This window comes from Erinaceus europaeus, chromosome 3 (assembly GCF_950295315.1).
Source record: "Erinaceus europaeus chromosome 3, mEriEur2.1, whole genome shotgun sequence".
Classification (NCBI taxonomy): domain Eukaryota; kingdom Metazoa; phylum Chordata; class Mammalia; order Eulipotyphla; family Erinaceidae; genus Erinaceus; species Erinaceus europaeus.
Genome location: NC_080164.1, coordinates 96,888,871 through 96,905,255, shown reverse-complemented (window position 1 = coordinate 96,905,255; position 16,385 = coordinate 96,888,871). Strand labels below are relative to the sequence as shown.

General features: G+C 41.8%; 1 protein-coding gene across 2 annotated transcripts in view; it reads left to right on the top strand.

Moving 5' to 3' along the window:
- MSH6 (mutS homolog 6) overlaps positions 1-16,385 on the top strand; it is a 29,879-nt gene that overhangs the window by 10,629 nt on the left and 2,865 nt on the right. Inside the window, exons 2-4 of one of the 2 annotated variants that reach the window (XM_016194274.2) lie at positions 9,708-9,910; positions 11,444-11,613; positions 12,621-15,153. In XM_016194274.2, the coding sequence (XP_016049760.1) occupies positions 9,708-9,910; positions 11,444-11,613; positions 12,621-15,153 (2,906 nt within the window). Of the gene's footprint in view, positions 1-9,704; positions 9,911-11,443; positions 11,614-12,620; positions 15,154-16,385 lie in introns of both variants that reach the window. The other variant, XM_007537023.3, reaches the window with a different exon arrangement.

Genomic DNA, 16,385 nt, shown 5'->3' with positions numbered 1-16,385 from the left:
TTTTATTATTTTTTATTTTATTTTATTTATTTTTTACCAGAGCACTGCTCAGCTCTGGCTTCTTTTTTTTATTTTATTTTATTTAAGAAAGGATTAATTAACAAAACCATAGGGTAGGAGGGGTACAACTCCACACAATTCCCACCACCCAATCTCCATATCCCACCCCCTCCCCCGATAGCTTTCCCACTCTCTATCCCTCTGGGAGCATGGACCCAGGGTCATTGTGGATTGCAGAAGGTAGAAGGTCTGGCTTCTGTAATTGCTTCCCCGCTGAACATGGGCGTTGACTGGTGGGTCCATACTCCCAGCCTGTCTCTCTCTCTCCCTAGTAGGGTGGGTCTCTGGGGAAGCTGAGCTCCAGGACACATTGGTGGGGTCTTCAATCCAGGGAAGTCTGGCCGGCATCCTGATGACACCTGGAACCTGGTGACTGAAAAGAGAGTTAACATACAAAGCCAAACAAATTGTTGAGCAATCATGGACCCAAAGCTTGGAAAAGTGGAGAGGAAGTATTAGGGAGGTACTCACTGCAAACTCTAGTGTACTTCTGCTTTCTTACTTTGGTGCCATACTCCAAACTCAGTCAATTTCTGCTTTGTGTTTCTACTTCTTTTTTTTTTTTTTTTTTTACATGCATAACATTCCCCAGATTCCCATTTAACAATACAACCCCCACTATTTCATTCATCATTTTTCATGGATCTGTATTCTTCCCACCCACCCACCCACCCACCCCAGAGTCTTTTACTTTGGTGTAATACTCCAATTCCATTTCAGGTTCGACTTGTGTTTTCTTTTCTAATCTTGTTTTTCAACTTCGGCCTGAGAGTGAGATCATCCCGTATTCATCTTTCTGTTTCTGACTTATTTCACTCAACATGATTTTTTCAAGGTCCATCCAAGATCGGCTGAAAACGGTGAAGTCACCATTTTTTACAGCTGAGTAGTATTCCATTGTGTATATATACCACAACTTGCTCAGCCACTCATCTGTTGTTGGACACCTGGGTTGCTTCCAGGTTTTGGCTATTACAAATTGTGCTGCCAAGAACATATGTGTACACAGATCTTTTTGGATGGATGTGTTGGGTTCCTTAGGATATATCCCCAGAAGGGGAATTGCAGGGTCATAGGGTAGGTCCATTTCTAGCCTTGTGAGAGTTCTCCAGACTGTTCTCCACAGAGGTTGGACCAATTGACATTCCCACCAGCAGTGCAGGAGGGTTCCTTTGACCCCACATCCTCTCCAGCATTTGCTGCTGTTACCTTTTCTGATGTGTGATATTCTCACAGGAGTGAAGTGATATCTCATTGTTGTCTTGATTTGCATTTCTCTGACAATCAGAGACTTGGAGCATTTTTTCATGTGTTTCTCGGCCTTTTGGATCTCTTCTGTGGTGAATATTCTGTCCAAGTCCTCCCCCCATTTTTGGATGGGGTTATTTGTTGTCTTGTTGTTGAGTCTGGCAAGCTCTTTATATATGTTGGTTATTAAACTCTTATCTGATGTATGGCATGTAAAGATCTTCTCCCATTCTGTGAGGGGTCTCTTGATTTGGGTAGTGGTTTCTTTTGCTGTGAAGAAGCTTTTTAATTTGATGTAGTCCCATAGGTTTATACTTGCCTTAGTCTTCCTTGTAATTGGATTCGTTTCATTGAAAATGTCTTTAAAATTTATGCGGAAAAAAGTTCTGCCAATATTTTCCTCTAAGTATCTGATAGTTTCTGGTCTAACATCCAAGTCCTTGATCCACTTGGAATTTACTTTTGTATTTGGTGAAATACAGTGATTCAGTTTCATTCTTCTGCATGTTTCAACCCATTGTTTCCAACACCATTTGTTGAAGAGACTCTGCTTCCCCCATATAATATTCTGGGCCCCTTTGTCAAAGATTAGATGTCCATACGTGTGGGGTCTCATTTCTGGGCTCTCAATTCTATTCCACTGGTCAGTGTGTCTGTTCATGTTCCAGTACCAAGCAGTTTTGATGACAATGGCCCTATAATACAGTTTGAGATCTGGCAGTGTGATGCCTCCGGTTCTGTTCTTTTTTCTCAAGATTGTTTTGGCAATTCTAGGTCTTTTCTGGTTCCAGATAAACATTTGTAGCATTTTTTCTATTCTCCTAAAAAATGTGCTTGGGATCTTGATGGGGATAGCATTAAATTTGTAGATCGCTCTGGGTAATATATTCATTTTGATGATGTTAATTCTTCCAACCCATGAACATGGAATATCTTTCCACTTCTTTGTGTCTTTTTCAATTTCTTTGAGTAGTGACTCATAATTTTCAGTATACAAGTCTTTCACTTCTTTGGTTAGGTTTATTCTAGCTGTGATGGGCCTGTTCATGTTATCCACTTCCTCTTGACTTAGTTTTGGAAGTTGGTAGGTATCTAGGAAATCATTCATTTCTTCCAGGTTCTCTAGCTTGGTGGCATATAGTTGTTCATAGAAGCCTCGCATGATATGTTGAATTTCTGCAGTGTCTGTTGTGATTTCTCCTTTTTCATTTACTATCCGATTTATTTGGGTCTTCTCCCTTTTTTGTTTTGTGAGTCTGGCTAAAGGTTTGTCGATTTTGTTTACTCTTTCGAAGAACCAACATTTACTTTCATTGATCTTTTGTATGGTTTTCCTATTCTCAATGTTATTTATTTCTGCCCTAAGTTTAGTAATTTCTGTCCTTCTGGTTGCTTTAGGATTCCTTTGTTGTTCTTCTTCTAGGTCTTTAAGATGTGCAGTCAGGCTGTTTATTTGTGCCTTTTCTTGTTTCCTAATGTGTGCTTGTATAGCTATGAACTTCCCTCTTAGGACTGCTTTAGCTGTGTCCCAAATATTTTGATAGCTTGTGTCTTCATTTTCATTGAACTCTCGAAACATTTTGATTTCTTCCTTGATTTCCTCTTTGACCCAGAAGTTGTTAAGAAGTGTACTGTTGAGCTTCCACATTTTGGGACTGTTACTAATCTTTTGTTGATTGTTAAGTGTTAGTTTAATTCCACTGTGGTCTGAGAAGATGCTTGGGATGATTTCAATGCTCTTGAATTGGCTGATGCTGTCTTTGTGGCCTAACATATGGTCTATCCTTGAGAATGATCCATGTGGATTTGAGTAAAATGTGTATTCCAGTTTCTTGGGATGAATGACTCTGAAAATGTCCAATAGTTCTAGTTTATCTATCTCTTCATTTAGCTCCCTTATGTCTTTACTGATTTTCTGCCTGGATGATCTGTCAAGTTGAGAGAGTGGGGTGTTGAAGTCCCCTACTATGATTGTGTTACTGTTAATATATTGCTGTAGCTCTTTCAATAGAAGTTTGATATATTTAGATGGCTTCTCATTGGGTGCATAGATATTAATAATTGTTAAGTCCTCTTGATTGACTGATCCTCTGAGCATTAAGTAGTGTCCATTCCTATCTTTTTTAATCTTATCTATTTTAAAGTCTATCATGTCAGATATGAGAATAGCTGTTCCTGCCCTTTTTTGTGGGCCATTGGCTTGAATGATAGTTTTCCATCCTTTCACTTTAAGTCTGTGTTTGTCTTGTTGTGTTAGGTGAGTTTCCTGTAGACAACATATTGGGTTGTGTTTTCTGATCCATCTTCCTACTCTGTGTCTTTTAATAGGTGAATTCAGGCCATTGACATTTATTGATATCAAAGATTGAAGATATTTTAACGCCATTCTTGTAGAGTTTTAGAGTGTTTTGATATATGTCCTATTTGTGGTGGTCTGGTTGTTCATAGGAGACCTTTCAGAACTTCTTTCAGGGCAGGCTTGGTGATGGTTGCTTCCTTCAACTGTTGCTTGTCTGAGAAGGTTTTGATGCTTCCATCTAGTCTGAATGACAATCTAGCAGGATATAGTATTCTTGGCTGAAAGCCTTTCTCATTGAGCACTCGATAGATATCTTGCCATTCTCTTCTGGCCTGTAGTGTTTGTATGGAGAAGTCTGCTGCTAATCTTATGGGTTTTCCTTTGTAGGTGACTCTTTGTTTTTCTCTTGCAGCCTTGAGGATCCTTTCTTTATCCTTATTCCTTTCCAATCTAAGTATGACATGTCTTGGTGTCTTTAGGTCTGGGTTAATTCTGTTTGGGACCCTCTGGACTTCTTGAATCTTTATGTCTTTGGTGTTGTCTAGACTAGAGAAATTTTCAGCTATTATGGCCTGGAGAATGCTTTCTTCCTCCCCTTCTCTTTCTTCCTCTGGTAAGCCAATAATGCGTATATTGTTTCTTTTGAAGTCATCCCATAGGACTCTGTTGTTGTTTTCAGCATCTCTTAATCTCTTTTTGAGATCTCTTACTTCTTCTTTAGTTGTCTCTAATTCATCCTCAATCTTGCTAATTCTGTCTTCAGTCTCATTGATTCTATTCTCTCTGCCCTCTACTGCTTTCTGGAGTTCATCTATTTTGTTGCCCTGCTCTGATACTGTTTTAGCTTGTTCAGCTAGTTGCCTTCTTAGCTCAGTGATTTCAGCTTTCAGCTCTCTAATAACCATGAGATAATTAGAATTTTCTTCCATATTCTCATTTGTTGTTCCTGCGTTTCTGATTACAATTGTTTCAAATTCTTTACTCACTCCTGTTATTATTTCCTTAGCTAATGTTTGGATGTTGAACTCGTTGTTTTGTGCTTCACCCTCTGGAGGCCTTTTAGCTGGACTCTTGTCCTGGTTCGAGTCTCCAATATTTTTTCTTGTTGTTTTAACCATTTTATATAAGTTAACAGTTTTTTCAATCCCTGAGTTGGAGTTCAGTGGTGTAAAAGCCTTTTTTTTTTCCCCTGTAGGCTATGGGAGCCTGAGGGCTTTTAAACTATCAATAGGCTTCTTAGCTTAATCACTGACTCCTGACCAAGAGATAAAGCAGGGTGTGGCAGAGATAATCCAGTGGTTATGCAAAGAGACTTTCACAGCCCCTCAGCTATGCCACCGAGGTATAGGTCTTCTGAGTTTCCCAGTTAGATCTCTGTACCCTGGTGTCCCTCCCTGTTGCTGTTCCAGATTCTGAGGGTAGTAGCACTGGAGACTCAGAGTTGCACTTGGTGAGTCTCTGGGGAGTCCTTTCCACCCTTCAACTGTCCCCTTGTTGGTGGAGCAGACTGGTGGTGGTGTCTCCACTGACAAACTGTCGAACTGTTAGCAGTCACTTAATCTCTCCCTAGGCCCCTCTCTCCTCTCTGTCACCAGCCACTTGTGTTTGTACTCACGGGTGATTTACTGGGTTTCCGTGGTCATTCCAGTCCTGTCTTGTTTCGGTCCGGGTGGTCTCCTTTAGTATTCCTAGTTGATCGGGAGAGGAGAGGAGAGGAGAGAAAGCGATCTGCTGCTCGTAACTCCGCCTCCGGAAACTTATCCTGCTATTTTAAACTGTGTCTATAACCCCGGCGATTTTGTAACCTCTTAGAGGTGTGCATAGTGAAAACAATGGTGTCCAGTTGGACCTTTTCAACTGGTAAGACTACTTAGTCCTTATCCTTCACAGCTGACTTAAGACAAGGAGAGTCGTCTTCAGTTTTATAAACCAAGAACATTTTGTAAACCTCACTGCATACTTCAACGCTGAAGCACTTAGGAGGGATGGCTTCAAAGTAGACGGCGATGGTGTATAGCCAAACTTTAGCCAAGTCTCTTGAGGGATTTAGTTGCTTGTAAGAAGGGCAACCAATCTTGACAGAAGTATATCCCTTCTGGTTCCCTTTGAGAAAAAAATCTGTCTTAGCCAACATATGACTTAAGGTTTGATGTCAGTGTGTAACTAGAAAGACCACTTCTTTGGCCTGGGCTTGGTGTACTGCACCAAAGCAGAGGACTCTGGGGAGGCTGGGGATGGGCTGGGTTTTTAGGTTCTGGTGCATGATGGTGGGGGGGGGACCTAGGCTGGGGGTGAGAGTGTGTTGCAGACACCTGTGAGATGAAGAATTTTACCCAGGTGTGAACAACTACTTAGCTGCAAACTACTAACCCCCCAATTAAAAAAAAAAAAAAAAGTAATACACGATACAATGAATATTGGCCTTAACATAAGAAAGTTTAAGTTAACAAATACTTCTTTTGTGGGGAGATGTTTTCATTGACACACATTTTGCTTTGTTAGGTCAGTCTTGTAAAAGGTACTGTTGTGCATTTCTCCTGTAACAGCCTCTTCTAAGTCTTTAGCATAGGAGTCGAGAGTTAACATACAAAGCCAAACAAATTGTTGACCAGTCATGGACCTAAAGGCTGGAATAGTGCAGATGAAGAGTTGGGGTTGGGTCTCCATTCTGTAGATAGCTAGTAGGCCTATTTTAGTTATATTTTCCAAAGGGCCTGTGGCTATACTATATTTTTTTTTCCACTGAGCCTGAAATCTCATATGCAGATGGATCCAAGTTATTGTCTGGGGAGATGATGTCATGGCTGGAAAAGGAACAGAAAGCTGGATCAGGGAAGAGAATATCTCCCTAATATGGGAAAGGAGTATAAATATTGTTGTCTGTAAACCCCATCGATTTGATTTGGTCTGGGGCCCATATTCAGCTTAGGAGCCTATGTGACCTCTGCATCCCTCTAGATCTGAGCTCACATTCTGTGGTCATGAGTAGGAACATTCCAAGCTGCCCCAATATCAGGACCCCTCTTCCTCAGGTGTAGCAGAGTATGTTGTCCATCCTCCCTTTGGAGAATGGAACATTCTCTACCGTTGTTGATCCAGGTTGAGGGCAAAGTCCTCTGGGGGACTCACAAAGGGGTCTATTTTGTTGTTCCTGATAAAGATGACCGGTAACAATGGAGAGGGATTTATTTGAGGTCTAGGCCCATCATGTCTGTTTGGGAATTTTTTAACCAGAGCACTGCTCAACTGTGGGGTGTAGGGAACTGAACTTGGGTCCTCAGAGCCGCAGACATAAGGGTCTTGTTTGCATAGCCATCATGCTATCTTCCTTGCCCACAGGAATTTTGTTGTTTTGAAGAAAGGAATACTTTAATTTCATAATTGGGTTTGAATAAGGTGACCATGACTGATAACTGTTCTAAAATGTTCAGTGATTCTTGTTTGCATTGTACTTATGTAGTTAATCATGAAAACCGTGACATGTGCTTAGATAGTCTTAGCATATGGCAGTTGAACAGGGTTATTAGTTCTTGCCTCTCCTACAATGAGGGATTCTTCTGTATTCTCTTCCACTTCTCCTTTCTCAGGAAACCTTCAGGACTGAATTAGGCTTTTATTTATTTATTTGTTAGAGACAGCCAGAAATCAAGAGAGGAGAGGGTAGTAGAGAGGGAGAGAGCAGTACTGCTTTACTACCCACAGTTTTCCCTTTGCAGGTGAGCACTGGGGGCTCAAACCTGGGTTTTGTACATGGTAACGTGCTCAGCCAGGTGCACCGCCACCCAGCCTTGAATTAGCTTTTATGAAAATAGAATTTATTTTACACGTTACCAACCATGTACAAGGACCCAGGTTTGAGCCCCCAGTCCCCACCTGCAAAGGGAAAACTGCAGGTGGTAAAGCAGTACTACTCTCTCCCTCTCTACCACCCTCTCCTCTTTTGATTTCTGGCTGTCTCTAACAAATAAATAAATAAAAGCCTAATTCAATCCTGAAGGTTTCCTGAGAAAGGAGAAGTGGAAGAGAATACAGAAGAATCCCTCATTGTAGGAGAATTTTTAAAAAGTATTATTATTATTGGATACAGAGAGAAATTGAGAGGTGGGGGAGATAGAGACAGAGAGACACCTACAGCACTTCTTCACCACTCATGAAGCTTTCCCCCCTGGTGGGGGCACCAGGGGCTTGAACCTAGAACCTTGTACACTATAATGTGCATACTTAACCAGGTGTGCCACTGCCTGGCCCCTGGGACTTAGATATTTAGTTGGGGGCCAGATGGTGACGCACCTGGTTGAGAGCACGTTACAATGCACAAGGACCCAGGTTCAAGCGCCTAGTCCCCACTTGCAGAGGGAAAACTTTGCAAGTGGTGAAGCAGAGCTGCAGGTGTCTCTCTGTCTCTATAACACCACTTTCCCTCTTGATTTCTGGCTATCTACCCAATAAATGAGATAATTAAAAAAAAAACACTACAGAAAAGAAATTTATAGTCAGCATGTCTGGTGCCATCATGTCACTATATACTGTATTGTAATCTAGACGATTGCAAGAGGATGTGCAACGGTCCATCTGTGCCTTTTCCCACTAGTATTCTTTTTAAAAGCAAATTAGTTTTTTAAAAAAATATTTATTTTTGGGGAGACACAAGTTGAGAGAGAAAATGGAGGTAGAGACCTGTAGCCCTGCTTCACTGCTTTGTGAATGTTTCCCCCTGCAGGTGTGGACTGGAGGCTTGAACCTGGGTCCTTGTGCATGGTATTGTGTGCAGTCAACTAGGTGTGCCACTACCATTCCTTTTTTTTTTTTTTTTTCCTTTTTTATCGGAATTCTGCTCAGCTCTGGCTTATGGTGGTGCAGAGGATTGAACCTGGGACTTTGGAGCCTCGGGCATGAGAGTCTCTTTGCATAATCATTATGCTGTCTACCCTGCCCACTTTTTTTTTTTTTTAAGTATTTATAAATCAGAAAGGGGGAGAGAGAGAACCAGACATCACTCTGCTACATGTGCTGCCAGGGATTGAATTTAGGACCTCATGCTTGAGAATTTAATGCCTTATCCACTGCACCACCTCCTGAACCACATACCACTAGCATTACTGTTCTAATAGTATTCTGCTATAGCTTCAGTTTTTTTTTTTTTCCCCTCCAGAGTTATTGTTGGGGCTCAGTGCCTGCACTATGAATCCACTGCTCTTGGAGGCCCTTTATCCCATTTTGTTGCCCTTGTTGTTGTGCTTGTAGTTGTTTTTGTTGTCATAGCTGTTGCCGTTGTTGGATAGGACAGAGAAATGGAGAGAGGAAGGGAAGACAGAGAGGAGGAAAGAAAGATAGACACCCACAGACCTGCTTCACCATTTGTGAAGCAACCTCCTCAAGAGGGAAGCCGGGGGCTCGAACTGGTATCCTTATGCCTGCCCTTGCGCTTTGCACCATGTGCGCTTAACTCGCTGTGCTACCGCGCGACTCCCTATAGCTTCAAATTTTTGAATGATGAGAAATAAAATTCATCATACTGTCTTAAGACAGTCTATGATAATTGCTTGTTTTAGGAGATATCTAATTATATTTTTATTCTAGAATTTTAATTCTTGAGAGCTTGTTTGGAGGTTCTAGCAGGGGAGTGCCTGACTGAAGACCGGTCTGTCTCTATTCAAGGAAGGCCGTTGTCTTTGACCAAGTGCGCAGCTTCGGGAGGGAAGCACATGGAACGATGAGGGAGGAAGGGGACACCCGGCTAGCCAGTCAGATCAGCCGAATCAACCCTGGCGATCAATGGTGTGACAGATGTCGCAGCCAGATTGCCTCACAACCTAGAATTTTTATTCATGAATATTATTAACAGGTGACGTGAAAGGAATTGGTCCCCTATCCTACCCCCCACTCCCAGAGCATCTTTCTGGTGTGTCTGATGCCAGAGATCAAGCCAGGACCTCGTGTTTGTGAGCCTGGTACTTTATCCCCTGCACTGCACACATCTGGGTTCCTGATTCAAAGCAACTTTAATGATGCCTTTTTTGAAATTGCTTATTTATATGTAACTGCCTCTAACACATTTATAAGCACAGATTAACACAGTCGTGTTACTTCTTTTTAGCAGTAGTTCCTGTGACTTCTCACCAGGTGATTTGGTTTGGGCCAAGATGGAGGGCTACCCTTGGTGGCCATGCTTGGTTTACAACCACCCCTTTGATGGAACATTCATACGAGAAAAAGGAAAGTCTGCCCGAATTCATGTACAGTTTTTTGATGACAACCCAGCAAGAGGCTGGGTTAGCAAAAGGATGTTAAAACCATATACAGGTAAGACAGTCATTCTGAGAGAGAATGTTTGTGTGTGAGGGGAAGAAAAAAGAAAAGGCTAATCATGGTTCTGAGCATAGGCATTAAGTTTCACAAGAGTGAAATTAAGTGTATTTTATTCCAGTATATTGGAGTGTTACAGTGAGAGCCAGGGAAGAGGGTAATGCCCATGTAAATGGACTGGTCTCTAGCCAGTGTGTTATTTGTAGTAAAATTTTCATTTCTGTCCTTTGAATTAGTTATAGCAGTATCATGCTGTAACTGACACACGATTTGGACGAAAATGCCAAATTTAGTTGTGAAAAGGCTAAATGAAATAGAATCCCTCTCTTAAAATTATCTCAAGAAAAAAAAAAGTACTGCAGTCCATATACATAGCATAGAGCTGGCTGTCATTTTTAAGGGTAGACCGAGATCCCTCAGAACCCTCACCGAGCAGTTCCACATCAAGACTTTGGGAGCCTTCACTTTCCTCAGGCTCGGCTGTCATTATGTCAGTAGTAAGTGTAGCCTTACTTCTGGGATTTCACAGCCATACTCAGCATGAGTACAGGATAAAGCACCTGTATACTCCAGCATGAATTAGTCCTTTCATTATCTTGGAGAGACAAAAAGCTCCAGGACATTGTTGGATTCAGTTTTGGAATCATACAAGGGTTAGTTTCCCAGGACTCTTGAGAATCATGCCTTTTGGTTATAAAAGATCCCCTCTGAGGCAGAGAGCAAACTGAAGAATGCCACCTTCTGGCAATCTGACACATAGGATGCAAAGAGTCAAGATAATTTGGTTCTGTTTTCACTAGTTTATAGTATAATGTTGACTAAAATGACATTTTAAAAAAATTATTCCCTTTTGTTGCCCTTGTTTTATTATTGTAGTTATTGTTGTTGTTGTCGTCATTGTTAGATAGGACAGAGAGAAATGGAGAGAAGAGGGGAAGATGGGGAGAGAAAAATAGACTCCTGCAGACCTGTTTCACTGCAGGTGGGGAGCCAGGGGCTCGAACTGGGATCTTTACGCCCATCCTTGCTCTTTGCGTCACCTGCGCTTAACACACTGCACTACCACCTGACTCCCAATGATATCTTTTTTGAGACCTTCTGATATAAAGTGGGAGTTGGATCCAGTGACAAGCAAGGTCTCCCCCTCTTCCCCCCAGGATTAGGCTCTGAGATTCCAAAGAACTTTAGCAAAAAGTCTTTAAACACCTTTTACACCTTTTTCATTTAGAGAGCAGAGATGTATATGTACCATTTCCAGTTTGGGGCCATGATCTCAGAGTATTTAAATAGGTGAGCTTGGGTGATCAGATAGTCAAGGCAACTTCAAGGAAGTAAAATAGGTAATTTAAGTTTTACTGGTAGTTTTAACCTGAGATTCCTCGTGGACTTAATCGTCTCTATAAAAAAGTAATGGATTACTTAAATTATATTGGATTATTGTTAAAACCTCATCCATTAGGACAGTTGTTAAAGTTTGAGGCAACTATCTAGCCAGTAGTTCTTATAGATATAAATTTTATTATTTTTTAGGTTCAAAATCAAAGGATGCTCAAAAAGGTGGTCATTTTTACAGTGCAAAACCTGAAATACTCAGAGCAATGCAACGTGCAGATGAAGCCTTGAGTAAAGACAAGGTTAAGAGACTGGAACTGGCAGTGTGTGATGAGCCCTCGGAGCCAGAGGAGGAAGAAGAGATGGAGGTGTGTCAGTTTTTTTTCCTAGGATAATGGTGGGAAAAGGCAGGGAACATTGCACACTCGAAAGGAGCTTGCTGCTTTACTAACATACTCTGGCACGCGTGCGCACACACACTACACGATTCTGTGCACTTCCGTTCATGTAGGTTATTTAGAATCTTGGCAGACCAACATCTTATTTTACTTAAATATTCAGTCCTGCTGGATGACATGCTGTAATGGTGCTGTTTTCTAGCACATAGCAAGGAGGACAAGATGATAAAGGTCAGTGGCTAATAGTAAGCATTTACATCGAGGGATGATTAGGACCTGGGGGATAATTGTCCAGCTTTAAGTTTTTTCTTGGTTTTAACCAGAGTATTGAATCTAGGATCTCTCAGCCTCAGGCATGAAAGTCTCTCTTGCCCTAATCTTCAGTTCTATGCTCTAAATCAGTTGTATTGGATTTTTGGATTAGTTAGAATATAGATTGAAGGGCCTGGGCAGTGGGCCAACAGTGTATCTTGCATGTGTGAGGCCCTGGATTCAAGTGCCAACGTTGAGTAACAGGCCAGTGTTCTGGGGGGTTGTCTCTCCCACTTTTCTTCCCCTTCCCTCACCAAAAAAAAAGACTGATTAGGGTTAGGGTAGATAAATAATGGTTATATAAAGACACTCTCATGCCTGAGGCTCTAAAGTTCCAGGTTCAACCACCTGCAGCACCATAAACCAGAGTTGACCTGTGCTCTGGTTAAAAAAAAAAAATCAATTGAACAATAGTGAAACACAACCTTGGCTTCAGATGTCACTATTGAGTGGATTGGATTAGCAGTTGGTTTAAGTAAAACAAAACAGGATCACTACCTTTTTAATTTATTAATTGTAATTAGTCTGTAACTAAGTTTGATTTTGTTCTGTTGTCTTATAGATGAGATCAGGAGCAAAGTAGTGTATAGCTAAGAGGTACTTACTTCATAGCACTAATTTTTCAAATTTTGCTTTGTTTCTTAAGTACTTTCCTTACTTGCCAGGTAAGTGCGGCCAACACATCAGATAAGAGTGAAGACAAGGAAGTAGAAAGTGAAGAAGAAGCCCAACCTAAAGCACAAGGATCTAGGCGAAGTAGTCGCCAGACTAAAAAGCGAAGGGTTATATCAGACTCGGAGAGTGACGTTGGTGGCTCTGATGTGGAGTTCAAGCCAGATGCTAAGGAAGGAAGCAGTGATGAAGCAAGCAGTGGAGTAGGGGGTAGTGACAGTGAAGGCCTGGGCAGCCCTGTGAGAGCTGCTCCAAAGAGAAAGAGAATGGTGACTGGGAATGGCTCCCTCAAGAGGAAAAGTTCAAGGAAGGAAGTGCCCCCAGCCACCAAGCGAACACCTGGCATTTCATCCGAAACCAAGAGTGCTTTGAGTTCTTTCTCTGCCCCTCAAAATGCTGAACCCCAAGTTCATACTAGTGGAACGGGTGAAGATAGCCACTCCACTAACTGGTATCATGAAACTTTAGAGTGGCTAAAGGCAGACAAGAGGAGAGACCTACACAGGAGGCGGCTGGATCACCCTGACTTTGATGCATCCACACTCTATGTGCCTGAGGACTTTCTGAATTCATGTACTCCTGGGATGAGGAGGTGGTGGCAGATTAAGTCCCAGAATTTTGATCTTGTCATATTTTATAAAGTGGGCAAGTTTTATGAGCTCTATCACATGGATGCACTTATTGGAGTCAACGAGTTAGGACTGGTATTCATGAAAGGCAACTGGGCCCATTCTGGCTTTCCTGAGATTGCATTTGGCCGCTACTCAGATTCCCTTGTCCAGAAGGGCTATAAAGTAGCACGAGTGGAACAGACTGAGACCCCAGAAATGATGGAGGCAAGGTGCCGAAAGATGGCACATATATCTAAGCATGACAGAGTAGTGAGGAGAGAGATCTGTAGGGTCATTACCAAGGGCACACAGACCTACAGTGTCCTAGAAGGTGACCCCTCAGAGAACTACAGTAAGTATCTTCTTAGCCTCAAAGAAAAAAAGGAAGACTCATCTGGCCATACCCGAGCATATGGGGTGTGCTTTGTTGACACCTCACTGGGGAAGTTTTTTGTAGGGCAGTTTTCAGATGATCGCCATTGTTCCAGGTTTAGGACTCTAGTGGCACATTACCCTCCTGTCCAGGTCTTGTTTGAGAAAGGAAATCTGTCAACAGAAACCAAGATGATCCTGAAGGGGTCATTATCAGCCTCTCTTCAGGAAGGCCTAATACCAGGTTCCCAATTTTGGGATGCAGCCAAAACTTTAAGAACTCTGCTTGAAGAAGGATATTTTACAGAGAGTGTGAATGATGACAACAGGGTGCTACTACCTGAAGTGCTGAAAGGTATGACTGCAGAGTCTGATTCTGTTGGATTGACGCCAGGGGAGAAAAGTGAATTGGCCCTCTCAGCTCTTGGCGGTTGTGTTTTCTACCTCAAAAAATGCCTTATAGATCAGGAACTTTTATCAATGGCTAATTTTGAAGAATATGTTCCCTTGGATTCTGACACGGTCAGTGCTACAAGACCTGCTACTTTTTTTGCTAAAACCAATCAACGAATGGTGCTAGATGCTGTGACATTAAATAACCTGGAGATTCTTCTGAATGGAACAAATGGTTCTACCGAAGGGACCCTGCTTGAAAAGATTGACACTTGTCAGACCCCCTTTGGTAAGAGACTCCTAAAGCAGTGGCTTTGTGCTCCACTCTGTAGCCCATATGCTATCAACGATCGTTTAGACGCCATTGAAGACCTCATGGCTGTGCCGGACAAGATGTCCGAGATTGTAGACCTTCTAAAGAAGCTTCCAGATCTTGAGAGGCTATTGATTAAGATTCATAATGTTGGATCTCCCCTCAAGAGCCAGAATCACCCGGATAGCAGGGCTATAATGTATGAGGAAACTACATACAGCAAAAAAAAGATTATTGATTTTCTTTCTGCTCTGGAAGGATTCAAAGTAACCTGTAAAATTATAGGGACAATGGAGGAAGTTGTTGATTTTAAGTCGAAAATCCTTAAACAAGTGATTACTTTGAAGACAAGAAATTCTGGTGGCCATTTTCCTGACTTGACTACAGAACTGAACAGATGGGATACAGCTTTTGACCATGAGAGGGCTAGAAAGACTGGAGTGATAACCCCCAAGCCAGGATTTGACTCTGACTATGACCAAGCTCTTGCTGACATTAGAGAGAATGAACAGGGCCTCCTTGAATACTTAGAGAAACAGCGCAGTCGCATTGGCTGTAGAGCCATAGTCTATTGGGGCATTGGAAGGAACCGTTACCAGCTGGAGATTCCAGAGAATTTTACCACCCGTAATTTGCCAGAAGAATATGAGTTGAAATCCACCAAGAAAGGCTGTAAGCGATACTGGACCAAAACTATTGAGAAGAAATTGGCTAACCTCATAAACGCGGAGGAACGAAGAGATGTATCGTTGAAGGACTGTATGCGACGGCTGTTCTATAACTTTGATAAGAATTACAAGGACTGGCAATCTGCTGTAGAGTGCATTGCAGTGTTGGGTAAGGCTCTGAAAAAGCTTTCAAACGACTGAGGCTTTCATGATAATGCTGTTTTAAAGTTGTGCTTTTAGATTTAAATCCATTGGAGAGCTCCTATTAGTGCATATCCTAAACTACACACACACTTGAAAGGTTTTTTTTTTTTTTAATATTCTGATAAATCAGAAATTGAGAGAGAGGGAGAGAGACAAGACACTTGGAGCCCTGCTTCACTGTTCATGAAGATTCCCCCTGCAGATGGGGACAGGGCTTAAACCTGAGCCCTTTTCTGTGGTTGTGGTTTTGTGTGTTTGTGTGTGTGTATAAAGACAAATTCATGGTAGGATCTAGAACATCATTCTAGCATATCATGCTGAGAACCTAGCATATCATGCCAGTCTGGTATGCTTTACTCACTGTCACTTTATGGGCCACTATATCTTTGCGAGCCTGGTCTTGAATATGGGCTTTTAAAATTGTTTTGTTCTTGTCACTGGTGCTTTAAGACTTGGTTGACTTTTTCAGAGATTGGGGTTGAGGGACAGGATAGCACCAAAGCTTCCTCCAGTGCAATTGGGGATGGATGGCCTTGAGCTCGAACCTGGCATACAGGAGCCATTTTACAAACGCTCAGAAACACCATATAGAACTTAGAGCTTCTCCACAGGGTTATGGCCCTGCCAGGAAGTGCTGGAGTTTGAACTTGGGTCACAAGTACAGCAAGGCCCACACACTATCCAATTAACTTCCTTCTCTGAGAACATGGATTTTCTTATTTGAATACTCTGAATGTGTGAAAGTGGAGGTGTCTAGTGGTTTTCTGGGTTGTACTAGGACCTCAGGTGTGTGCCAAGTCTGTTCCTAGCCTGGAATTACTAGCTTTCGTCTTTCTTCATTTTTAAGTAATTGAACAAAAAAGATTTGATAAGTGCTTTGTAGTACTTGATCTAAAATAGACTAATTTTTTGCCCCATCACATAATTGGTTATAAATTGTCACTCTACTTTCTACTTTAGTAATCCCTGAATTTTTACGTTTCTCCTGCCATTGGTTTCTACGACCTGCCATGTTTATAATTGGCACCTGTTAGCTTTGTGGCCTCAGGTGGCACAAAGAGCTTGTGAACATGGGGTCCCAAATTCTGTCCTCAGCGTCATATGCCAGAGATGTTCTGGTGTTCTTTTAAAATGTTATTTTTCTAAATGAATATTTTCTTTAAATGTCATGACCAGCTTTTGCAGTTCAAAAGTTAG